This window comes from Peromyscus eremicus, chromosome 8b (assembly GCF_949786415.1).
Source record: "Peromyscus eremicus chromosome 8b, PerEre_H2_v1, whole genome shotgun sequence".
Classification (NCBI taxonomy): Eukaryota; Metazoa; Chordata; class Mammalia; order Rodentia; family Cricetidae; genus Peromyscus; species Peromyscus eremicus.
In genome coordinates, this window is record NC_081424.1 from 28,232,083 (window position 1) to 28,258,946 (window position 26,864).

Genomic DNA, 26,864 nt, shown 5'->3' on the forward strand with positions numbered 1-26,864 from the left:
TATAACGAACTATAGCTTTCAGTAGAATTTTTGTGGCACACTCATATTAAATCATAGACAGACTATTTATTTGGGAATAAAGATATGGAAATTTAGAAGAGAAAATGATGTGCAATCAATAAATGTTGAAATTATAAAAACTTTATTTCACTCTCACTTTAATTAAATCTTTATAAGCACCATGTCATGGGCCGGCAGTCTAGAAAGAGGACACGGGAATGCTTCAGTTACTAACAAACTGCAAGGCGATGATGTGAAGTTACAGCAACGTGGAGCATGTGAATGAGACCACACTTAGAAAAAGTCACTGGGGAAATCTCATAAAAGCAGGCAACAGGAATCGGGCATCGATCTGTTCACACTTTCTAGGGTAGCAATCCAAAGCTTGTGCTTGGAAGCATCAAAAAGAACATTGTGTTACCTTGACAGCTCACAGTGTGCTAAACCTCGTCCCTGAAAGGTATCGGTGTTGCCATTCTGAACACAGTGCTGGGCCACAGGCTGAGAAACCCAATTCCTTTCCAGTTTCAAAGCGCTTACAGGTGCTAGTCCACACCAGGCAAGCTACCCACAATGTCTTTTTCTTTTTTTTCTTTTCTTTTCTTTTTTTTTTTTTTTCAAGACAGGATTTCTCTGAGTAGCTTTGTGCCTTTCCTGGAACTCACTTTGGAGACCAGGCTGGCCTCGAACTCACAGAGATTCGCCTGCCTCTGCCTCCCAAGTGCTGGGATTAAAGGCGTGCGCCACCACCGCCCGGCCACAATGTCCTCTGCTGTGCGGATTTCTCCTCTGCAACCACCAAGCCATCATTTACCTAATAAAACTTGGGGAAAAAAAAAACTACATTTTCAGCAAAACATTTTAATTTGGTCCTCTATTCAAAGACAATTGCCACGAAGTTTTACATAAATTTAATTCACAAGCATGTACACAAGGGAGCCACTCCAAAGCACATCATTGCTTTCTGGTTTATGAATAGAAAGTTTATCCTCTACTTACACTAAACATACAAAAAATAATCTACAAAAATTGTTTACCATTGATTTTTGCTAAAGAAAAAGCTTTCTTCTGAAACAAAAATGATTGTGTGGTGGTAGTGTTTTAGCCATCAAAAAAGTAATGTAAGTAACCAATAAATATAATGTGCTTCTTTCATATTGACATATTTACACTTGAGTCTTTGGCTTATGGTATTTCCTAAAAAGAACTTTAAATGATCCAGCCATCATTGCACATTAAAAGAAAATAAGCCAGTTATATATATATATATATTTATATATATATTTATACATTTATATAGAGCTCTGCTGCACTTTGAACATATAAAAATGAAATTAGTAAATTCATTTGAATTCGCACAGCTTTTGTTTTCTTCCCCACTTTAAGGTTCCACAGCTGCTGCTTCTTCTTCTTCTTTTTTTTTTAAGGAAGGGAAATGCCACTTTCAAAAGTGCATGCAATGTGCGGTAGCTGCTCTACCTAAAGCAGGAGGGAAAAGGCTGTGTGGTCACTGTACAGACGCTGGTCATTTCTCATCGGAATCTGCTTCTTCTTAAAGATAATTTGGGTGGCACAAAATGTGGATGCTCTCATACAGTCATAGAAACCGATCAAGTCCTTTTTATTAAGATACACAACTTTATAAGAAAAATACGTTTGCCTCTCCAATGTAAAAGCCTCCCACCCCCCACATTAAAATCTCTCTGTGCACGTGTCACAGGTCAACAGCTGCTGGCTCAACAGGCGAGAATGGGTCTCTGCTCGGATGCTCTGCAAATGGCCTCACCTAACTATGAGGACTCCAGGTACTCCAAAGCCACGTCATAGCAGAAACGATACTGCTCCTGCAATGTGTCAGAACAGAAGGGACGAAAAGTGTTAGCAAAGGGCTAATAGTGAATAACAGCATCTGTGTGGATTCCTGACATCCAATTTAGATTATTTAAGAGTCACAAATTACTTATTCTGTATATAACAGGAACATCTGGGCATACATATTTTATACTCACGTCTAATGATCTCTGATTAAGAAAAAGGAACAATAGATGTTTAAAAAAAAGGAAAGAAGATGTTTTATCTTTGCCCCGCATTTTCTATAATTTAATATAATGCCCAGCATTTTTATGTGATTACAATAGTTACACCTCATCATCAGACTGTTTCCCAGCTTACAAAAAATATGAAGAACCGGGACAAGAGCTGTCATTAGAAACAACTGTTAAAAATCACCTTTGTTTACCTCAGTCGATTTTAGTGCGGGACTGAAATAATAATTATCTCAGAGTAAATAAAATGACCATAGTTCACAAGATGATTTTACGGTTAACAGTTTTATGTCACACAATTCTGAGTCTTTTTAGATTACATAAAAATCTACCACATGGATTGTTTGTTAGATTGCTTTGATATTTTCCTGTTTTCTATTGCTGCTGGGGTGTGCCAATGATTCCCTCCACATTCCAAATCATCTCTTCAGATAAAAGAAAGAAAGAGAGAGAGAGAGCGAGAGACAGAGAACCACCCACTGGAAACTACCTTTCGTAATGTCATGTTTTACATTTTCCCATGGTTCATATTCTATCAGAGTGTCACTTAAATTTTTTTTTTAAAATTTAGGAATTTTCCAAAAACTTTGAGCTTATTTATGTCTAAAAATTGATTTCTGCTACCTCTCCCCAAATAGTACAACTTGCTTGTTAACCTATTATTTGAGTTAAAACCAGACTTCCTTTGAGTCTAGCCACATACTTAATCCATTATCAAGAGCTTAAAAATGTCTAGAGACTATGTTATAAATGGTGACTTACACCATGTAAATCACTGAAAATTTCCTATTCAGTCCAAGCGAGCAGAATTCAGAGAACATAAAACAAGTCTTATTTCTAAAAAGAATATCCAGAGTCTCTAGCAATAAGCATGGCAACACAAATTTCCAAGAGATGGGTATCAATTTTACTCTAACTACCAAGGTAAATATGCTTTACATTAGCTCCTACTGTACCCAAAAAACTTCAAAAAGTGCTTGCAACCAGCCAGTGCCTCTCAATTTTGTTTAACTCTGAATTTCTTAGCAAACTCGGCCCAAACCCATAGCAAACTTAACTAATCATTCATGTTTATTAAGCAGAGCATTCTGTCAAGATTTGTGGGGCATGACTATAAAGGAAAATTATAACTCACTGGAAGGTTCTAAGACAACTAACTGTTCAGCTACAGACTTAAAGAAAGGGTTGTATATCAAAGATAAATTTGGAGATAAAAGTTACTTCTGAGGGCAACAGTAATCTTCATGGGACTTTAAATGCTTCAGGCAGAGTATATTTGACAGGTTACACACACCTGTGAAACCTGAGCCATAGCTACCTCCTGTCCATTTAGTATGTGAAAACTCTCTCAAATCCACACACCAGCGCCCCCGGAGAGGGCAACATAGTCTGTCCTAGGTGGACTCCCTTATGTGGACTTCAGAAAGGGAGAAGTGAGCTACCACTTGTCAAAGTGAAACAGCACAAACCCTTAGATGTTAAGTCTCAGGAAGCAATGCACCTCCTGTGTGAACAGCCCAGAGCAGGAAGTGGTAAAAACACACCAGGAGCTTACTGAATTGCCTCTTTTTCTTCTTCTTTGTTTGTTATCTGATCATCTTGATAAACTAGGGCAAGCAACAATGATGCTCTGGGTTTTCTGGTTTGCTGTTCCGTGAGTGCCACAGCTGCTCTTCACCTGATCTCACTGTACTGACACGTAACCCCCAAGGAAAACATGTGACCGAGGCCGCAACTGTCTTTTTTTACTTGGTACACAGCTCCATGCCGGTGAAGCCTTACCCACATCAGCCCCTACTTTACAAGCTTTAGGAACTCAGGAGAACTCATGTCACATTGTGTGGACTGTACTTTCAAGGTGCTAAAAGCTGAAAACTGCTAGCAAGGGCAAACTGATAATTTACAGTTGTATTAGACAGTGAAGGATTACAGATAAACACTGCAGTAAACTTCAGTTACTTTTTCCAAAACACTGGGTGTCAGGTCTGCAGGTATAGGTTAGTGGTAGAATACCTTGCCCATCATGTTTGAGGTCTAGTAACACACACACACACACACACACACACACACACACACACACAGACACCAAAATAAGTCAGATCAAATGAAGCAAATGAATAAAATAGGTGTCTTAAGATGCTGAGTCATCCATGAGCATAAAAACACTACTAGTTAACTCTATATTTTAGCTGGATTTATTCTTACAGAACTGTTTCCAAAAATTTGTTAGAGCACAAATTTACTGACTATCACGAGAACAAACCCTACACATTTCTCAAATTAAATGAGCATTTTCTTCATTCAGCAGCTCATATGATAAGCAATGTATTTACATTGGTGGAGGCAGAGTCTCTACGGTCTACCTGTTAGGCACAAATTCCAGCAAGCCTCATTTGTACATCTGACTGAGTTCCCGTGTGTACGTGAAGCCAAACCAGTAAGCAGGCACATGACTAAGAGTCACTGAGACCCTCCTAAGATTGTGTGACTCACCGGGGCTTCCACCATGTTTGGCTTGCTATTCCTCAGGGTCTTCACAGCATGGAAAACGTCCACCACGTTTTGCCGCTTCACCATCTCAACAACAATGCCTATGGCGCAGAACATGCCACTGCGGCCACCACCATTCCTGAGAGCACAGATACAGAGTGAGCACCTTGGGGGGGGACTCGAACGTCACCCCGTCACATTCATCTGGGAGTGGCAATTTATCTTTCAAATCCTTTTCCATGTCTTTGGATTCTGCTTTATATTTGTGTATGCACGGGGGAAGGGCAGAGAGGAAGGGACCAAAGGATAAAGTTAGCCCAGGAGCTTGGCAGCAGGAATACGTGACAGGCATAAATTGAGATGTGGAGATCCTAATGTATTTGCAATTGTATGAATCAAAGAGGTTGTCCATATAGGTGCTCGAAAGAGTTAAATCATTTAACAATTGTGTAATTTTTATGATTTTATTGTGTGCATGTGTGTCTGTGTACCTCACGCATGCCATGCCCATGGAGGGCAGAAGAGGGCATCAGATTTCCTGGAACTAGAGTCAGAGAGGGTGAGTACTGGGAATCAAACCCAGGTCCTATAGAAACGTCGCCAGTGCTCTTAACTACTGAGCCATCTCTCTAACCCCAACAAGTAACTATCATATTTAATAGTTAGAAAACAAAACAAAAAATCCCCTTAAAATTAGTAGTAAATTATTCATTCATGAGACTAGAGTTCTCTTTTGGAATAAGATCTATGGCAGGTTGGTCAGGATTTGAGCAGCATCTTCTCAACGTAAGCAAAACAAAGGCTAATGAGGAAATGAGTTTTGAGGTTCCATGCAGGGCCAGGGCATGCTGCTTTGCTACTCACAAGCAGTGGATGATGGTCCGGCCTTCCCCTTCCTCACATTCCTCCTGCCATTTTTCCACCTGCAGTATCAGTTTCAGAAATGAGCGTTTGGAGCCGGGCACTTCCCGATGAGAAGCCCATCCGAGATACTGGAACTGCTGTACCATCAGATAGCCCTCCTGTGGCTGGAGAGAAAAGCAGGATTTTATGGGCATCAGAACGAGAATACAAAGGACATTTATACCGGATGGAGTCTAGCTGATGACAATTCAGGTGCTTTTACAGAAACATTCCAAGTTGTAGGAGCAAGAACATAGGGCATGTCCTTTTTATCTGCCTGTGATGGTTTATACTGATTGTCAGTTTCATAGGATCTAGCATCACCTTGGAGACAAATATCTGGGCATGCTTGTGAAGAATTATCTATACTGGGAGAACCGAAGTGGGAAGATCCACCCTCAATTTGGGCAGCAGCATTCCTCAGGCTGGGGTCCTAGACTGTATGGAAAGGAAGAAAGCAAGCCGAACCCAGACAGCCAACTCTCCCTACTTCCAGACTGTGGATGCCATGTGACCAGTGACATTATGCTCTTGACCCCATGACCCTTGCGGTGACCAACAGTATCTCTCAAACTATCAGCTAAAACAAATGTATCTCACCCAATTTGCTTCTTGTTATTCTGTCATAGAAAAAAAGGAAAATAACTAAGACGCTGCCTCTTCCTCACACCCCGAACCTCACACTCACGTCCCACTGTCCAACTTTCCAAAGCCTTTACAATTCATTGTCTCTTGGCCACAACCTACACAAGTTGTGACAACTACTTCCTGGTGATTTCCTTTAATGCGCGTCTACCTCCCTTCCATCCACTCTTACTATAGGCATTGTGATTTTGCTGAAGTTTAAAAACGATCTTGTCGTTCTTAGATCTAATGGCTTCCTAATGTTTTTAGCCATATCTGCTGCGACCCAAAACTCCTTTTATGATCTGGTTTGCCTTGCCTTCAAACCTCTTTTCCCTCTAATGGAGCAGTGAGGTGGGAGACACTCACCTTCCTCTAGCTTACTGGCCACTTTACTTCTTGCCATGGGGACTTTGAAGAGGATGTCCCTGTTTGTTTTGAAAACGTCTTACTATAGTGTTCTTCTCACTATCAAGTAGAATAGCTAATTTGATCCAGGTCTGCCTGGGGACTTTCCTGTGCTGGCACAGAACCGAAGTATCCTGGGGAAGCTCTCTGTCTCTGGCTATCTCATCCTCAAATAATACTTACTAATTCCTCAAATTTTGGCTTAAATACCCTTATCTTCAGAGAAGGTTTCTCTGGTCACTTAGCTGTGTCTGACTGTCCAGTTAAACACTTTATAACCTGCACTTCTCTTCGGACACATGTACATCATGTCAGTGACTAGATATTTGCACGATTAGTTGTGTGATTGATGGTAGCCTTCTCAGATAATGTATAGATTCCTTAAAGACAAGGAACTCTCTCCTTCCACCTTAGAGTATGTACTTTCAAAACAGCAATGCTGTTGGAAGAAAGAGAAACCTAGAATCCCAAGTAGGAAATACAGAGAAGACTATGTGGTATACTGAATGAGTTGTATCACAGGGTATCAGATTTTAAGTTTCACATGGAGAGGCTCATGCACCTCTTGATAGGGCAGAGGCCCTACCCACTCTCATATCCCACTTGCATACTAAACTCACAACGAAGTGAGCAGTATGAAATAATGATACCTAGAATTAAAACATCAGGTATGAATCAGCACCAGAACATAGTCTATGCAGGGAGACAACCAAACCAATATATATTCTGAAAAAAAAAATGAAACGCAGATTTCAAATCTTGTCCTAGAATACTTTCCATAGAGAGAGCTCAACTCACAGATGAGTTTGTTTCCGTAGTTGAGCATCTACAGTTATTTAGTTAAATTATTACTAGAAAGATATTGAAGCAGATGTGCAGACATAATGAGATTCCATTTAAATTAAAGTCTAAGATATGCATGAATATTATGACACGACTGAATTTATTCCTTTTTTTCTCCACTGCAATGAGTGATAGAATTGGTTATGAGTTTACCCCCTGTTCCTAGTTATATACATACAGGCTAATGAACAAGACACACATATAGTCATTTTGATATAAGAAACAAGACAGTCCTGATCACACGCTTAAAATCATAGACTTAAACAGAACTGATGACTTTAAAAACAGGGCAACCTTCTCTTCAAAGTGCTGTGTCATGGGGGTTACTATTTTAAAATTCTGCTACCTTGTTAAAAGCTAAATGGTTGTATTAGTTTTTTTGTTGGCTGTTTTTCAAGGAAAGGCCTTCAGCATTACTATTGTACAAAACCCATGACTTATCAGGGAAAAAAAAAAACCCTGTGGGACACAAGTGCTACTCAGCTGCTGGCAAAAGGCACAGCGGTGGCAACACCGATTCCTCCTTCACAGCTGGGCAGAACCAGATGTTGCAGTGTTCAGCGCAGCGGAAGTCAGAACAAGGAGGTGAAGGGCGGGAAGAGACTTAGCAATAGCCGTAGCTGACTTCTCCCTCAGGCTTGGCTTTCCCATTGCACACAGGTCCTGAAATAGTGACATGGAGGTCTCCTGTGATGGCTGGCCGGTTGTACCCTCTGTTGTTATCATGATTATTCTTCCTTTTCACCGGTATGCTTTTTTTTCTCTAGGCTGGATGTCAATATTAATAAAGTGTGCCATCATCCTTTACAGAAGTCCACATGTGCTCTGGGGCCAGGCCCAGACTATGAAAACTGATTGAGAGACTGCATCTGGATTTGGCTTTCCAGATGGAACATGCTACTGTCCTCATCGACTGGAGAACCTAGCTTCCAGCACTTCAAATTTCCTGTGTCTGGAATACCTTTGTCCTGGAACTAAGACATAAGGTGATTAGTGGCTCTGGGCTAGATCATGTGGTGCTTATTAATTCTTCTCCCCCTGTTGTCTGGATTGAATTAGGTCCCATCAGGATCACTATCTACTTGCTCTGAATTAGGTCAGTGAGAATGCCCCAAGAAAGACTTACTCTAGTTAGGTTGCATATCCTAAAAATCCGATTGATCACATCACAGTCCATTGAACAAGACATACACTCCACTTGGATAGGGCCATATCGCAGCATCCCTTCTTCTGGCCAGTACTGAGGACAGCCCTAGATGATTAATGTTTAAAAAAGAAAGAAGAGAGGTTTGGTTTTGTTTTAAAGTCCTCTAAAGTTGAAAATGGAATTTGTTACTATTCTGTTAGGATGTACTCAGAAGCACAGAATCAACCCACGCCCACCCACCTGGGACAAGTCCACTTCATTTAACATCACAATGGAGGTACAGCCATAATCATACACTAATCTCCAGAAATCTTTCACAGTGTTTGGCAGCGGGTACTGGGTGACGATGAAGGCTGCTGGTTGCCTGTAGCTCTGTGGAGAGACAGGATAGTTGAGAAATAGAAGAACTTAAAATGCAAAAGAGACTGGACACATTTATGACATTCACAAAGAATAAATACAATGCCCCATCGGTTGTACAAACAGACTCAATGTACTCCATTGCAGGACCAAGTAGGTGGCAGTAACTTTCAATAGAAATGGAGCCACAGTGCCGCCTAGGCCACGGGACCACTGGGATGTACTGGAACCAGGAATGAGTAAATGACACAGAGTTTGGTACCACTAAAGCACTGGAGTCCCAGTTTTATTTCATGGAGGAATGTTAATACAGGACAAACACAGAGGAAGAGATGGATGATCTTCCTCAGGTACAGACCCTTCATGAGGTACCTGTTGGGTGGGTTCAATTTCCAAAAGGTAATGAGTCTCTGAAAGGCTCAAAACAAAATAAGCAAAGCATCTCTGCTCTGTGCACACACATGTAATTTCTACATGTGTATAAATTAGGCTGGAAGATTCTTCTCTTCTCCAATAAGAAAAAAATCACAAGTACCTCAAAATCTTACTGTTGTGATGCTGTGCAGAGATCATGAACATGTCCTTTATCAGACAATCCACTTTCCGTGGTTGTAAAAGCCATGTTTATCTGGTCTGGGCAATTTGTCAGTCATGATCTATACTAAAACACATTTTTTTTTAATGTAATGATTTAAAGCTATACTGGTAAGACTCTGGGCACATCAAGGATGGGGTAACCTTTAGTGAGAGCTTGCTCCTGCATTATTCTCCTCTGTAGCAGAAAAATAAAAAAAGAGCAACGACAATGTACAAGGTAGTCTTTGCGGGACACTGTAGGACTTTCCGCATTCTCTATTCCATGTTTGGCTACATATTCACTGAAATGAAGTTTAGGAAGCCCAACAGGTAGTTGGGTGGCACACGCTTATTATCCTAGCACTGCAGGGGTGGAGGCTGGAAGATCAGGAGTTCAAGGCCATCCTCCATTATACAGAATGACAGAACATTAGAGGTCAGCTCGGTTTATGTGAGACCCTGTCTTTTAAAGAAGTAGGGGTAGCAACTTAGAAAACCTTGTAATAGTTAGGGAGGGAAAAGACCCCTATATTTTCATTGCTATAGTTTCATAGGTAAATTGAAAAAGAAATAAAGGTGATAAATTGTCTTAAGGATGGTGAAGCTTATCAGCTTCCTTGCTTCTTCCCAAGAAAACAAAACAAGATGGCTGATGACATAATTTCCAGTCCCCTTCCCTCTTCTGTTTATGGGCAGCTGACACAGAGTATGTGCGGGGGCACCTGCCAGTGATGAGCGAAGGGACAGGTCAAAAGAGTTCTTTCCTGAAGACGGATTCTGTTCATGTCTTCCCGAGTTATTTCTAAATAGTCCCAGCTAGCTAATACTAAAGAAAACTAATGACCTTTAAATTACTGGAACACTGAGCATCATAGGGAAATATTTTCAAATTAAAACCCTACACTTCGGTAGGATACAGCATTCTTCTTTGATTTTAAAATGTATTCCTACTATTCAAAAAAGGTAAGCTGTGAATCTTTCGTCTCAAAATAAGATGAAAAATATAACTTGTGAGATTTTTCTATAGGATAATACAACTACCAAACTTCAAGTCTACAATAAACCTATAAAGATTAGAGTTGCTAAGAATCTCTGGAGGTGCAATCTAAAATCCTTTCAGAACAATTGGTAATTCACTGACAGTTTCCAGTTTTCCATTCTAGTCCATTTTGTAATTCCAAGAAAAGAAAAGTAGTCAGTGTTCAGTTGAGTTATGTGGTTTTTCAGGGCATTTTACACTAACAAAGAGTCAGTCTCTTACATCCATAAGAGCAGCATTGATGTAGTTACTGCTCTCCCCATCAATTGTAATTAAAAAAGGCAGACATCTGTCAGGTGGGAGCATGTCCATGAAACGGTTCTTGTCATGGTTCCTTGGCAGGCATGCTATGCTACAGTCCTCAGCTTGGAGTCGAGGGGTGACCGAATTCAGAGTCTAAACAGAAAAGAGAATCCAGGTTAAAAGACAGCGACCCATTTAATAGCATAACACAGGTCCGTCAAGAATTCGGGAAGCCAAGTAGAAGGTGAAGGGTTTGTGGCAGGCAATGGGAGTTGCCTCTGTGATAGGCCGACAGACTTTTTAGTTAAGCTAATGAAGCCTGTTAATTGAGGCAGCCACAAGACACATTTTAGTCACGTGTCTCTTCTCAATAGGAAAGAAGAGCTAAACAACACAGTGCTCTACAAAACACACTGCCCAGTCAAGGAAAACACAAGGGTGATCCACAACAGTAATGATGACCTTCAAATGGGAAGCTACCATTTGCAATGTCATTTTGTCACGTTAGAACACTACACCCAGAATCTAAGGAGCAGTTTCCAGAACCATGTGTGAACTCATTTTTTTTTCATATTGAAGGGTGTATAAAGGCAGTGAACACATTGGAGCTAAGACAAGGTTTAGTACAAATCTCAGCTATTATTATTATTAATATGCTGATCTCACATTGCGCATGCCATTGAAGGCCAAAATAGTAAGGCACTATGGTGGAAAAAAAAGTTATAAACATAAAAATCATAACCAGATTTGACTGCTATCATATCTTTTTTCTCATACTCTTTTCAGAATATGAACTCATTTGCCCTTCAGGATATAGCAGATATCAGTGCATTAATAAAAAATGAATCCATAATTTACACAATGAAAGACACAAATGTCATAGTTGCAGAAGGGTCAAAGGTTATACATTTGACTTGAAAGACCTTTTCTAAAAGAGTTATTAGTGCCCAGGACAAATTGGAAAAGTTTTAATAGAAACCTTAGAAACAGTCAATACCTGAAATTCATCTTTGAGATGGGAGGAGTTCGTTTGAGAGTCTATTCTAATCATATCAAAATATGCGGCTTTAAATTCACAGACAGGGATGGCAGTCTCTCCACATAAGCAAGCTTCTAAAATGGCATCATGAATAAAAATGTACTGCTCCTATCAAAAGAAAGAAAGCAGACAATTTCATACGAGGTTAGTAATGTTTAGTTTAGAGGAGCTAGAGAATATGCAAAAAAGGAACTATTAATTAAGATACCAGTTACTCTATATAATTTGATGAGTTAATATTGATCATATACTTAAAAAATATGGTAAATTGCATTTGGTAAAAGGTGAAAACCAAAGGAAAAAAAATTGATTAAGGGCAGCAAATCTACCTCTGTCTGAACCATATTGATGCGGCGTGATCGTAAGGCTTTGACACAGTTGTAGATGTCCACCACACCCTCTCTTTCAGCCATGTCCAGCATGATGTCAATCACAATGTAGCAGCCTGTGCGTCCAGCACCAGCACTAAGAAATTGAAACAAGTATGAGAAGCATGTTTCTCTTTGTAAGCTTCAATCTCTATTCGACTTTGAAGCTACATGAAGTCAAATTGACTTAACAAAATGCAAACACATAATTTTATATGCCACACAAAAACATACTAATGCACAACTAACTGTATATGGAGTGTCTGATTTGGTGTGGTGTACTTAGATCGGAACAAGAGTTGCAAATTATTTCCACACTGAACATAATGTCTACATGTTGTTAAAGTTCCAAACCTCTATCACACTGCCTTCATTTCATGTGGATTTAAATGTTATAATTTTATATCATTTTATCATTTCACACTCCTGGGACTGAAACCGTATTGGAATCAAGCTACGGAATTTAACTCTACATCCAATTTCCTTCATGCTCCTGTAGTATGCTGTCCAACAGCAGGAGGACTTGCTGTCTCAGCAAGACTCATGTAAACACCAAGGCCACTGATCCCAAAGGCTTCAGATGGGAGATGAGAAGAGCCATAGTTCACAGGAAATGTCAAAGGCAATGGTTGGAGAAGAGAGTGATACTATAAGAGAGGAAGAGCCCCAAAGGGAAAGACTATTTAATGCATCCGAAGGGAAGCTAAAATTGCCCTGTGAAATAGAGTGTGATCTCTCTTAGGTCACAGTGATAGCTACCCTTTCAAAATGTATTCTCCAGACGTACTTTAGTATTTTCACTGGATGGATGTTTTGCCTGTATGTATGTATGTTTACCATGTGTGTGCCTGGTGCCTGTGGACATCAGAAGAGGGCACTGGATTCCTGGGGCTGGAGATCCACACCGTTGTGAGCTGCCAGGTGAGTTCTGAGAATTGAACCTGAGTCCTCGGCAAGAGCAGCCAGTGTTCGTAACCATTGAGCCAACTCTCGAGCCTGATGGCCGCTCTTCTATGTTTCATTTACAAAGCAGGATCCTACTACGCCTCGATTATTTCACCCTTTGGAACATTTAGAGGCAATCAAATAGACAACGCCATTGAGGGCCAGTGAAGGGCGGTGTGGCGAGAGGTGCGGGATTCACTATCTAGCCAGTTTCTTCTTTTCTAGACAAGCAGAGATGACAGTATGTGAAGGGAAATGGCACATCCTGTTTCTGGGCACCAAGGGATTCCAGAGCCCTCTTGAAGCAAGCAACTCGTGAGAACACAAAACCCCACGATGAGTCAAGAAGTCCCTGAATTCGAAACCTACTTATCTCATTTGCTAAACGTTTAGCTGGGCTAATGGGATTATTCCTTTGTTAGTCAAGTATGGTCATCTGGTCTTACACTTGCTGTTCTTTTATGTGTTAGCCAAAAATACGTCAGGGATCGCTACTTCCCCCCAACTTTCTCAATCACTGTTTCCAGTATCTGTGACAGGAAAATAATTGAAGAGAGGACATCAGATTTCTTGAGGACTGAAAGGACACTTTTTTTTTCCTTTCAGGATATGTCCCACGTCTGATCCTTATGAGATGTGTCCCTTACCTTTGTTTTTTTTTTTTGTTTTTTTTTTTTTTCAAGGTCATTGAAATTCTGAAGTGGTTGGATTTTACAGAAAGAAAAAAAAAAAGGACACTGAAGTTCAATGTACACAGTCGTTTGGAAGGAGTACTATTTGAGAATGGTGTACAGCCTTCAGAACAGCTCTGCAGAATCTCCGCTTATTTTTCTGGCCCTATCCCAAAATGAGCTGTGCAGTTTGCTTTCAGTGTCTCAGATTGCTCTTTTTTTCCCCCCCATCAAAGAAGTTTTTAATCAGAAGAAATCTGGATTTAATGTTCGTGTTTTTGGCATATATCCGCTGAATCTCAGCTATGCGGTTTTTAAGGTCCTCTGATGGATAGTGTTTTGAAAAAGAAAAAGGTACGCACCTGTTTTATAGCCCCAATTCTTGTAATTTAGGCCATTTAGTAATCTCAAACTCAGCTTTAAAAGCTGGGATTCTAGTGGGAATTAAGTGGATTGGGGGAAAAAAAAAAATCTCTATTTTTAACTTACCATTCTACACATTATGGGATCGTCAAACGTGAAAAAACGGGCCAACACAGGTGTTGCCACTAAGAGGCGCTTTACACACTTGTACCTGAGAGTAACACTACAAACCAGGATGACCGTGTGTACTCTGTAAGCTCCTACCTTGTGTCCCACACGAGGCCAATTTTTATTTCTGCTTCACATTATGTGTAGTACAGGCAAACAGGAACCTCGTAAGTGACACTTAGCTGTCATGCTGACGAGCCCGGTCTGGATGCTCATTTGAAGCTGAGAGCATCACTCACCTGCAGTGCACGACGATGGGCCCAGCACTAGGAGGGTTGGACAGCTTGACTCTCCTGATAAAGGAGAGAAGCCCTGTGGCGTGGTACGGAACACCATGGTCAGGCCAGCCAGTGAAGTGGAACTGTTTGACTTCACGGATTTCGTTATAGCCCCTCTGTGCAAAGACAGAAAAGGGTGCTTTAGAAAGCATCCATAGAGAGTCATTAAATACACTTATGGGTACTAAATGTGAGTGACCATGAAAACAATATTTAGTAAAGTTTTCTTCTTCTTTTTTTAAAGGATACTGGTCTAACATGGCTTGGGAACTGAATCTTTATCGCCAGAGAACTGCCCGCAAAGACACTTCGTTTTGTTCGCTTTTCTGGGTAAATTTTTATTTGCCTTGACAGCTTGCCTCTTACTGGGAGTGACACCACATGAAATTATTGGGGGGACAAGGGAGAAGTGGAAAAGCCCTCCTGACCTAGTGCACCGAGTTCTCAAGCGGCGATTTCAATACCTTGCTTATCCATGTTGAAAATGGTTTTGAAGCATAGTATGTCGGGATTTTCCAGGACAGTGCTACACTAGATTGGTTTGTGAAAATACACAGACAGCTAAACCGTTCTCTGGGTAAATGATTTTTTTCTCAGCTCTGTGAAATAATTTGGCTCACCAAGTATTATCTATAGTAACAACACAATAAAAGAAGTGAAGCATCCTCTGTTATTTCTCTCTCCTTTCAGGTTAATCGAAGAAAACCTTATAAAGGTTGCTACAAAACCCTCTCCCGTTTCATAAGAGAAACCTGAGGTTGGAGGAAGCATCGAAACTGTAAATATAATACTGAAAAATTTATTTTTAAGGATCTGGATTCCTACACAAAAAAATCTATATCAATCTAACTTTACTGTGAGCTACCAGTGAAGATATTAATCTTACTTGTTCAATCAGAAAAAGCAAAAATTTATGAACTAAATAAATCAATTTGAGAATGGCAGTTTATCTTCATAGTCTGTCTTACAGAAACCAGTGTGATCAAAACCTCGGGAGCTACGGATCAGGCCTTATAATTCTTTTCAACATTAATTCCTAGCACACTATGCTACATGAAGGAGGGATCTACAAAAAAACCCTTAACAGTCCCATGACAAAAGTCATCCTGAAATCACAAAAAACGGGAAAATCACCTTCTTTTTCTGCTACTTTCCACACCCTCTACATTAAACTACCTTGCCACAGTGGTGGCATGGGCTGCGTGCGCTCTCTTCTCCTGTGACATGGCAGAAGACTGCCTTTTAAAGACTAATTTTCCCTATCTGACAGCAAACATCCCATCAGGAATCTTTTATGTAAAATTTCCTTTGTAGCTGGGATGTAGCTCAGTGGAAGAGTACTTGCTTAGCACGCACAAGGCATGGGTTCAATCCCAAGCACTGTACAATAAACAAAGAAACAAACAAATAAAAACAAATAAATGGAATTTCTGACTAATGACCAAACATGTGCTCTACTTCCAAAACCTGCTTTACATTACACATAACAGAAAGAAAAAAGTTCCACGACTCTAGTGGCATGCTGTTTAGAACTGGGTTAAGCCTGTGTGATGACAGTGACCTCACATATTCCAAAGTCTGGGACACAGTTGTCTGATCATTCACATCTTATTTTATGACAGCTGATATTAATCAAATATATTTTGTTGATTTTTAATCATCTTCTCTGACTGGAAAAGGATTGACAAGTACATTATTCAAAAGGATGAAAGAAAAAAAATCTCAACTACAAACCCATAGTTCCATTTCAATGGTAAATTTAACAATTATTCTTTTTCTTTCCCCCACCATCTGTTCACCCTTATCTTTCAGCCAGTTTTTGAGAAATAAAATTTGCTGGACAATTGGTGGGTCTGGACCAAAATTCATGTCTGTATGTCCAAGTTTATGCATGATTTTTAAAGTAACTTTTCTAATAGTAAATGTAATTATAGTAACCTATTCCCCATGTTTTATAATCTGGTGTACTTTATACAATATTTGAAAATTTTCACTGTCCCTCATTTAGAATTAGAGATTTAGATGTTTTATTGATTCTTTTAAGCTACCAGGCTTTAAATGTATTTTTCCTGGTTGGTGTTCCTCTTTAATCTAAAATTTGCCTTTATGCTATAGGTATTTTTTCTGGTTTCTAATTTTGTAATATTTTGTGTGTTTGATGATTTGACTATTTCTCTACTACTTCAGGTTTATAGTTTAATCTAGAATTTTACAATAATACAGATGAAGTTATTACATATAAATAAATTCCTAAGGACAGACTTATGATGGGTAAATGCATCAAATGCCTAAAATGTTTAAAAAAATTCTACAGATCAACTGCTACACTGATTTTTAGAGACTTAAAGTACTTGAACTCTGATCATTAACAAACGCAGTATCTAAGTGATCACACACAATCAATGAGGATTATTATTCTTTTTAAAAACTCTTGCTCATTTGCAAGTACAAAATGGTTTATCCATATTCATTGACCATTCTTCATAGGCGTTTTAGTAGCTGCCTGTCTTCAGAGTCTAGTGTTTTCATTTGCATTAACACTATCGGTTGATGTTACTGATATTCATAGATTTGTGTACACCATTGTTTACGTTTGTGTGTTCTATTATCCATTAAGCACTTCTGCAGCATCCATGGTTCTGTGCCTAAGGCCCATCTTTGAAGAGTATGTTCCCTCTTGCTTCCTTAGTTCTTTGCCTTAAATTAACTCAGTGGGTCACAACACAAATAAACATGAGTTTTGGAAAAGGAGATAGGGTTGACAGAGGTGGGAGGTGAGAATACTTAGAATGTATTTTATACTATGAAAATATCAAGAAAATATTTAATTAATGAAAACAAAACAAAACATTGACGAGGTATTCTCAGCTTCAAAGCCCTCCAATGGCCACCTAACTCACAAACTAACATCACTGGGATGGCCAACCTGGCCCCAATGTCTGGCTCTGTGATTCTTTTGTCCTGCATATTTCCTTTCCCTTGACTTACCTATCTCTGACATCTGAAACATGAGTCTCTTCTCAGAACAGGAAAACTTAAGGCTTAGGAGCTATGATGTGACTCAGCCCTTTCAGGAGCACGTTCCCCTGACGTAATCTCACACATTCACTTCCGTCAGGTCTGCATACCCATTTTAAATTTGTTCTTCCCCATAACCCTTTTAATTTTGTCAAACGTTTCCTCTTCTACCTCAGTAATACTTCCTATTTCAATTTCCAAAGGCTGTTCTATCACAGTGCTCTGCAGCTACACAACAGTCTCTCTTTACAGTTGTTATCTGCCCCGGTCCCCTTTAGGTGAGGACACAAGACTAGGGATTTTAATACATGACACAAGGCTTAGCTCTCAAATAAGAATTTGTAGATTGCTGGGTTGGGTGGCACATGCTTTCACTCTTAGCACTTGGGCGGCAAAGGCAGGCAAATCTCTGTGAGTTTGAGGCCAGCCTGGTCTATATAGTGAGTTCCAGGATAGGCAGAGCTACGTAGTGAGACCCTGTTATGAAAAAGAATAAAAAACAAACAAACAGAAAACAAAAAAATCCAAAAAACAATACCCCCTCCGAAAAAACAAACACAAAACCAAAACAAAACAACAACAAAAAAATCCAAATGAATTTGTAGATTAATGGATGGATTTCTTAATAATTAAAACAAAACCCAGCAGTGGTTTTGAAAAAATTGCAATATTCATATTTTCAATAGAAGTTTTTAGTGCTTACCCTTTCCAAGGTGAATGTCCTAACTACGTATTCAGCAAGAGGTTCCATTTCTACACAGGTCACTTTGAAGTCACCATACACCTCAGTGTCATCAGGCCAATATTTATAGCATTTAACCTAATGATGGAAAGAATGCATAGGTACAGTTTATCTAAAAACATACACAGTAGTCAAGACGACTTGATTCCAATGATGAATTTAGTCCACAGTTCAAATACAGTGAGAGAATGTCACACAATAAACAGACTGTGCACTTCCAAAGACTTTTATGTCTAATAGCTAAGTTATATCTCAGTACAAATTTAAGCTTCTAACATTTCCTCCAGGCATTCCTTTATAAGTGGTTCAATCCCAAGTGGTCTTCTCTACACACACACACACACACACACACACACACACACACACACACACACGAGCAATGCTGCATAGATACTGCAGGTTGTACAAACATGTAACAGTAATAAATAAAGAAGAGATTGTGAATTTGGGGACAGGATGTAAGAAAGGAGTTGGAGGAGGCAGGGGAGTGGCCATGAATAAAGTTCCCAAAAAAATTATTTTAAAAATTAAAGATTATCTTATTACTCAATGAGAAATCAAATATTTCTCATTCATTGAAGTTCACTTAGGAGAATTCAATTGAAATGTTCTGTGTATGAAATATTCTTTTTTTATTACTTCAGTTTACTCATTTATTTTTACATCCTGACCTCAGTTTTCCCTCCCTTCTTTCCTCCCATCTCCCCTCAATCCCCTTCGCCCAATCCACTCCTTCTCTGTTTCTGTTCAGAAAGGGGCAGGCCTCCCATGGCTATCAACAAAGCATGGCATATCAAGTTGAGGTAGGACTAAGCTCCTCCCCTTGTATTGTGGCTGGGCAAGGCAATCCAGTATGAGGAATAGGTTCCCCAAACCCTGCCAAAGCATTACTGCTTTGGGGGTCCCACAAGTAGACCAAGCTACACGACTGCCACACATACATAGAGTGCCTAGGTCAGTACTATGCAGGATCTCTGGCTGTTGGTCAAGACTCTATGAACTCCTATGAGTCCACATTTTTGCTTTTGTGGGTTCCTTTGTGATGTCCTTGATGTCCCTGGCTCCTACAATCCTTCCTCCCTCTCTTCAGCAGGATTCCCTGAGATCAGCCCAATGTTTGGCTGTGTATGGGTCTCTGCACCAGTTACTGGATGAAGGCTCTCTTACACCAATTGGGGTAGTCACCAATCTGTTCTTCAGATGGGTGTGGACTGTCGTATGAAATATTCTTAAACTAGTGGATGATATTCTCTAAGTGAGTTGCTTTTCAAGAATATTCATATATGTAAAAAATAATAAATACAATTTTCTCTTACCCGGCCAACCTCCACTAAATTAGTTACCATCACGATACAGGCAGACTGTTCTTGCCACACCATCCTCCAGAAGTCATACACGGTCTCATGAACTGGGCCTATAAAGAAATGATTTTTCATATTGTGTTATCAGAGACATTTTACAGTTAATAAAAAGTTAAGACAACATAAAAGGTAGTGTACATGAGATAAGCTATAAAAGATAAAAGTCTAATTCAGATTACCACTAGAACCACTTAATTTCAGTTCATATCGGAATATATACTACTATACTACGCGAAACATCAAAGGCATGTATAGATTTTTTTCTTCAATTTGTCTCCTATACTTAGCAATCTGTAGGAAGGTACTACTACTTTCTAAGGTGTTCATCACTGTCACCGTGGCACTCCTTTGTACCTGTACATATATGTGGAAAGAGAATTCTCTGCAGACTTGTCAGAGGAGCAGCAGACATTGCCAATTAAATAAATGTCCATCATTTATGAATAGTGCATGAGTTAAAGTAAATGACATATCCTTATATCCTATTATTATTATTACTATTATTCTACATGATTATCTAACTGTAAAGGCATGTGCCGGGCTATCAGTCACTCAGAACCACAAAACTGGTGTATGGTTCCACATAAAGTGCATATTTCTAACTATAAAGAATATCCAATTAAACTCAATTACTAAAACAAAAGGGAAAATCCAGACAAATTGACCTCTGCTAAAAGAGCAAATGTCAGGAGACAGAGTTAACTCCCTGGTAGCATTTGCCTATCAGGCACAAGGCCCTGGGTTCTGTCCACAGTGCAGAAGGAAGAGAATAGCAAAGCAAAGAAAAACACAATAAAAACCAGGTAAAAGAGAAAACGTTTTTTGTCATGCATGCTCCTCTCTGGATGGCTAGGGGACATTTTGAAAAGATTACAAATTTGTTTGCTTGTTTAGATACATTCATTTCCTGGTGCACCATGATCCAATCAACCTAGTTTGTTTTGATTTTCCATAAGGAATAGACTTTACTACATTCCCTTAGGTCTATGTTTTGTTTCAGTCTTGATTTGTCAAAAATTGCCAGATGACAGTATATCTCATCATAACTTTTGGTCTTGTGTCTTATCGCTGACAAAGTTGGCTGCAAGATGTCAGTCACCCAAGGCAGGGAGAGTACTCACTTCATGTTCATCAAAAATAAGTAGTTCCTCTTTCCAACCCTATTGACCAGTGCATTGGGATATTTGATCATCAAAGTTCGAATCCCAGAAACAATCAGGATTATAATTCAAAAAAGAATCAAGATTAAGTTTTTCTAAGTTCTGGACAAGTATTTACACGAAACAAATTAGGAAGAGTCAAGTGATTCTTTTTTTTAAAGATAAAACTACAAAATAAAATTTCCTACTGGATAATAATAAAGTTAAACATAACATTTAATATAAGTAAGTATAAATATAGTATTCAAAAGGCAAAGTTTTACCTTGAGTTGCAATGTAGTGGCTTGGTCTCTGGTAGCCCTAAAGTAGGGAAGCAAATTGGTTATCATTTTACATAGGTATCTGAAATAAATAAATGAAGGCATAAAAAGGGGAAGATAACCACTTCCCAAGATCAGATTGTAATAAAAAAGACCAGACTGAGTAGTGAACACAGAGTCCACTTCTCAAACCTACGTTATGTAAAAGGGAACAGAAGACAAAGCTTAATTATATTAAAGGCTCTGATTAGAATTTAAATCATATAATTGAATTTTGTTTGTTGCAGAATAACCTCAGAGATTGAGTTCAGTTTCACTAAAATGTTTATGCCTTCATGTAAATTTTAAATCACTCATTCCTGGGAAGATTCTCTTCAAAAACATCAATTCTTATTGTAGCATCCAAAAGTACAACACACACCGCATTACAAATGGACAAGGACATATTAGAACCAGGAAAAAAAAAAGAAAGAAAAGAAAAGAAACAGAACATTCCAATGTTAGAGCTGGACAATGCATGTGTGCTCAAATCAAAGTCCTGCCGAAATTAATTCTTATTCTTTTTGGTACTATTTCTCTTCTGTAACATGTTCAGGAATCCGTAGGCACTATTTTGTGTGTGCTGATAATGCAATTTACACACACATAACTTAAGTACACACACACATATATAGGGAAGAAAGTTTTTAAAATTGCGCTTTTTCTTGAACAAAGATTTCAGGGCTTACTTTTCAGTGCACACACTCTGTGCACAATCATTTAATATTGTTTCAGTGAATTCTTCCTGGTAAAGAACGATTTGTTTGCTAGTTGCTCTCAATGGGTCATCTTGCCACAGATGTGTTGAAAAAAGATTGATGGCATGAGAGGGTTAAGTTGTAAATTTGTTTGCTTTTACCAAAGGATTTAGGAAGAATCTGTTAAGATGTGTCCATATTTGGTATGGGCAGCTCAGTACATACACAGTGCATGTGGAATGTGGAAGGGAGTCTCTGACCTAAGATAGAACACAGTGTGCATCATAGTGTTGTAAATACTGAAAATGAAAATTATTATTATTATTTTTTTGAGACAGGTTCTCACTAACCCTGGCTGGCCTGGAACTCGCTATATAGCAAGCTAGCCTCAAACTCACAAAAATCCACCTGTCTCAGACTACTAGGTGCTGGGATTAAAGGCTTGCATCATCACATCCAGCTGATTTTGATTTCTTAGTAAGCCAATACAGCATAATGTTTCATGGAAATGGGTTTCAAAGTTTCATAAGCATTTCATGCTGTTTTAAATGAGATCTACCAACTGTAGGTGTATTTTGTGTATAATATACAAACAAGAAAAGGAAATTATAAGATTGTATTATATTTAGCTAAAATATTCTGGGATCTTAACAGTTGTATAACAAACCTTATTTAGAATAAAGTTCATATAATAGTATTACATTAAGGCTCCAGTGTATATCTGTCATGGCAGAAAACCCAGGTTAAACTAAATAGCTAAGAACAGTTAAAAAATTGTAAGAGAAATTCTGATGTCTTTTTTAGTTTCCCATGACTAAAAGTCGGACAACACTTAAAAGCTTTATGAAAATAAAATTATGATGAAAAATTAACAAATAAACTTATATACTATTCTTAATACATTAGATTAATTAGTTATAAATATCAAAATAACTGTAAAAGATGAAGTTCACAAGTGTGACAAATATCCTATTTACAGTATTTAAAAAAGGTGGGGGTTTATACAGCATCTCTATATGAACACTGAGGGTATATGCTGTAATACTCTATTACACTTTGACTTAAAAATATGCATGCTGTGATTCAATTCATTCAGAACCTGGGTTCTTAATTATGAATAGCTGAAGTCTGGCAAGGGCTAGACACATGTTAGTCACTGTACTAGATGTTCTACATGCATTACTCCATTACATTTTCAAACAAATTGATGGGCCTAAAACTATCAGGATCTCAGTGTGCAGACGAGAAAAGCGAAACACAGACAGGCAAATAGCCTTCCCAAGATCTCCAGGGTGATTTATTATTCATGTTTATGTTGTTTCATTTATGTGAGTGTTTGCCTGAATGAATGCATGTGTACCACATGAGTGCTTGGTTTTCAAGGAATCCCGAAGAGGGTATAAGATACCCTAGACCTGGAGTCATGAACAGTTGTGAACTCCTTGTGGTTGCTGAGAATCATAGCTGGGTTATCTGCAATAACAACAAGTGTTCTTAAGTGCCAATGCATCCATCTCTCTAGACCCTCTAGTGTAATTTTAAACCAGGTAATACAGCCAAGAGCCAGACCTTACATACAAGGTAATTTGGTGCTTCTTAGCCACATTTTTTATTTTGTTTGATAATTACTTTCCCTTAAATAATTTCCCTGTTCATATGTATAACCAAAATTTAACAGTGCAATATGTAATGAAAACAGACTTTAGTGGTATGATTCGATATACATATATGTGTGATATATATGTTTCAAATATAATATGGAAATCATTTTTGCCCTAAGAATTTTATTACTTTACAAACCAATATCACACACCACAAAATAGTCTTCCTACTACTGTATTTCTTTATGTTTTTGAGATTGGGTCTTATTTAGCCCAAGCTGGCCTTGAATTTTCTATGTACTTCAGGATGCCTGTGTACTCCTGATCCTCCTGCCTCCACCTCCCAAGGGCTGGAATTCCAGGCATGAGCCACCATACCTGGTTTATGCAGTATTTGGGATTGACTGCATGCTCAACAAGAATTTTTACCAACTGAGTCACAACCCTGGCCCCATTCTTATCTTTTAATATCAAAAGTCAATATAAAAAATGAAATTTCAAAAAAACCACTAATACACATCATACTATCCAGCTTCTCACATATGCTTGGGGAGGGTAAGAATAAAAGCCAGAGACAGAAATCATCAACAAAGAAAATTCAAATGCATAATAAACTGTTGAAGCCAAAAAATAGCCCTGTTTTGCTACACAGGAAAAGGGAAGGAGGTCAAATAGTTCTTTACACACGTAAAATAATTACAAAAAAAATAAAAAGGAACACAAATATACTGTATGAGACTAATTAGGAGATGCATGCAGAAACAACTAGACTAAGCATTAGTAGTCACTGTGATTAAGGGTATTTATATTAAATATTTATCATAGGGTGCTGTTATGTACATATAGTGGTACTTACATCCCTGTACAGCCAAATCTACAGCCCAAACCAAAGTCAGGTGAGAAAGAAAGCACAACAGCGTCAGTAAGTACTAGGATGTAGAACAAGGAAAAGTGTACAGTTGGTTCTTTACTTTAAAGCTAGCAATTAAGTCATAGGCAATAACAAGCATCGAGTTCACAGGTGGGAGCCGAGATAGTGGGCGTATGATAGAAATGCCCTGGAAGGACACTTACATCGATGTAGTTGGCGTTAATGTAATCTGAAGAAGGATCGTCCTCCACGGGTTGTAGAATGACTCTGGAGTGATCATCTGAAAGGTTGAAATAATCAAATGCAAGCTATTCCAGTTCATCTGTTTTGAGACAACGTCAGGGGTAAAGGCTCAAGGACAAATTTCGTCTTTATCTACACTCACAACACTCTGCATTATTAACAAATCAGTCATTTGTGAGAACTGGCAGAACTATAGGGAGCTCACTACGTATTCCATTTACAACTATGAACATGGACTCAATGGCTTGTCTCTCAGATTAGGAAGTTCATAGGCAGAATGACAGTGTCTGAAGGGGTCTTCATTTGAGCCTCAGACTTGACTATGGGACTTGTGTGGCTTCTCATTTTGTTTCTCAGGAATGTTTTCAGCTGGGGGAGTTCCCTTTCTTCTGGATTTTACAGAAGGCTGAGCCACAGAACTGTAAATTTTGAACCTGTTCATCCTTCCTCCCTTGAGAGACAGGTGAGATTTTAATGTATTTTAGATAGTTTAAAATGATTTCAACTCAGTGTAGACTGGCTGAAGGAAATTGGCAGGTAATTACAAGTCAGACCATCTGCTCTCCTCAGTACTCCCAAGGTTGCCCCTGGTGATGATGACTTGGCTTTTTGCATGTACTCCTCATGAAGACATCATCTGAATGGAAATTCAGAGTGACTAATGACTTGCAGTAACCGTACTTCAGCTATTGCCTTCAGGTAAGGTGTAAAGGGCATGTGGAACAAACACTTCAGCAACCTTGTCTCTAATCCGCCAATTCATAAGTGAAAAAAAGTTTGGCACTATCCCAATATTCTTAGACATTTGGTAACAAACCCCCATGGATTTCTATAACAAACTTAAAACAGCAAGTTTCTCACAGGGTGGAGAGTGAGGATGATGGCAATTTCAGTAAGCTAACATTGTTTTTAATATTCTATAGGTCACAACAGACAAGCATGTCCCCCCCCCTTGGATTCTCTAAATTCAAAACCATAAAAGTTGCAACTCACTGTCCATCTCCATACATGTAATGTTTACACATATCAAGAGTTCTGAGGGAACTTACATGCGATAATGTTTCCATATCGGTTTTTTGCTCTGTTTTGATCTTTTTTAGCTACGTCCCAAGACGCTGATTGACCTTCAAAGAAGCTCTGGGAGAAAAAAAAGTTAACAAGCAGACTTAATGTAATTCTGTTTTTCACAACAGGTTTATCTGCTCTAAAATTAAAAACAGTAAAAGCCACATTGGTGGTGGTGGGCTGGGCTGCCTACAGTAGTAAGTACATTTCCTTCTCAGTCCTCAAGCTTGGTTTGTGGGATGCAAGTCTGTTCATGTTAGATTGGTGGAACTTATGTGAAAGACTAGCAATAACTTTAGAGAAACATAGAATCTTGAAAATCTTTCAATTTTAAGATAGCTATAATTTTGTGAGTTACAAGTAGAAGAAGTATCATTCTTTTTCAAAACATTCTAAATAACAATACACCCAAACTTGCAAAACTACTTTTAATGATGGCTATCCTTTCAAATGTGTGCTCATCAGCACTTATAACAAGAAAAAAAATCACTTTGCTCCCATAATTCTTTACTCATGTACGATCTGTCCTCTTTTTTCTCTTTGAAGGTCATGAAGACTGGGTCTTTCCTTCAGGGGACAGACTTATAAAGATCCCTGCTCTCCAAGCACCTATAGACAGATGGGTTCAACGGTGGCTTAATCATAAGAAATTTAAAATATGGGTAGAGATCTCTTTTTTTCTGTAGAAAAACTTAAACTTTGCTCAACACAGGAAGTAGGGTCTTCAAAGAGGCAATGCTCTTTGAAACAGAGTACACAGGAACATACATGAAATGAACAGACAGAACCAGCTCTGGCAGGATATTCTAATTCCTTGCTCTTATTTTGGGCATCTCAGCACATATCTCAAGCCAACATTCAGCATTTCAAGATAATTTTTCTCAGCCCAAATAAGGTATACAAGTGGTCCGCATATAGAATGCAAAACTTAAAAGTCTTCCCAGGAAGTTGAATGTATTTTGGTTGTTCTTTGAAATGAAATATGCTTGGCATCTTCCACTGTGTGTGTGCGTGCGTGCGTGTGTGTGTGTGTGTGTGTGTGTGTGTGTGTGTGTGTGTTTCTGTGTATGCACATACCATGCTGTGTGCAGGAGTATAAATTAGCTTCAGTGCCCATGTTGAAATTTCAAAGCATGTGAAAAGGTAAAGGGAACTTTTTTTTTTCTGCTGTCTATTAGAATGTTTGATTTAAGTCACTTCTTTTCTAAGATAAATCCTGATATTTTGGTCCGAGTGGGAAAGAGAAATATGCTGGGAGAAGAAATTTCCCACATCTGATTTTGTTGTTGAGATGTT

At 38.8% G+C, this 26,864-nt stretch overlaps 1 protein-coding gene across 2 annotated transcripts in view; it reads right to left on the bottom strand.

Annotated features, from left to right (window-relative positions):
• Positions 1–845: 845 nt before the first annotated feature.
• Ptprk (protein tyrosine phosphatase receptor type K) overlaps positions 846–26,864 on the bottom strand; it is a 457,202-nt gene continuing 431,183 nt past the window's right edge. For both annotated transcript variants that reach the window (XM_059272616.1, XM_059272615.1), the window contains exons 17-30: positions 25,553–25,640; positions 24,464–24,540; positions 21,055–21,091; positions 19,587–19,684; positions 18,232–18,348; positions 14,472–14,626; positions 12,047–12,182; positions 11,676–11,825; positions 10,658–10,831; positions 8,701–8,832; positions 8,440–8,565; positions 5,400–5,563; positions 4,539–4,674; positions 846–1,844 (exon numbers count right to left, since the gene is read on the bottom strand). In XM_059272616.1, the coding sequence (XP_059128599.1) occupies positions 1,791–1,844; positions 4,539–4,674; positions 5,400–5,563; positions 8,440–8,565; positions 8,701–8,832; positions 10,658–10,831; positions 11,676–11,825; positions 12,047–12,182; positions 14,472–14,626; positions 18,232–18,348; positions 19,587–19,684; positions 21,055–21,091; positions 24,464–24,540; positions 25,553–25,640 (1,644 nt within the window). In that variant the 3' untranslated portion in view covers positions 846–1,790. The remainder of the gene's footprint in view (positions 1,845–4,538; positions 4,675–5,399; positions 5,564–8,439; positions 8,566–8,700; positions 8,833–10,657; positions 10,832–11,675; positions 11,826–12,046; positions 12,183–14,471; positions 14,627–18,231; positions 18,349–19,586; positions 19,685–21,054; positions 21,092–24,463; positions 24,541–25,552; positions 25,641–26,864) is intronic.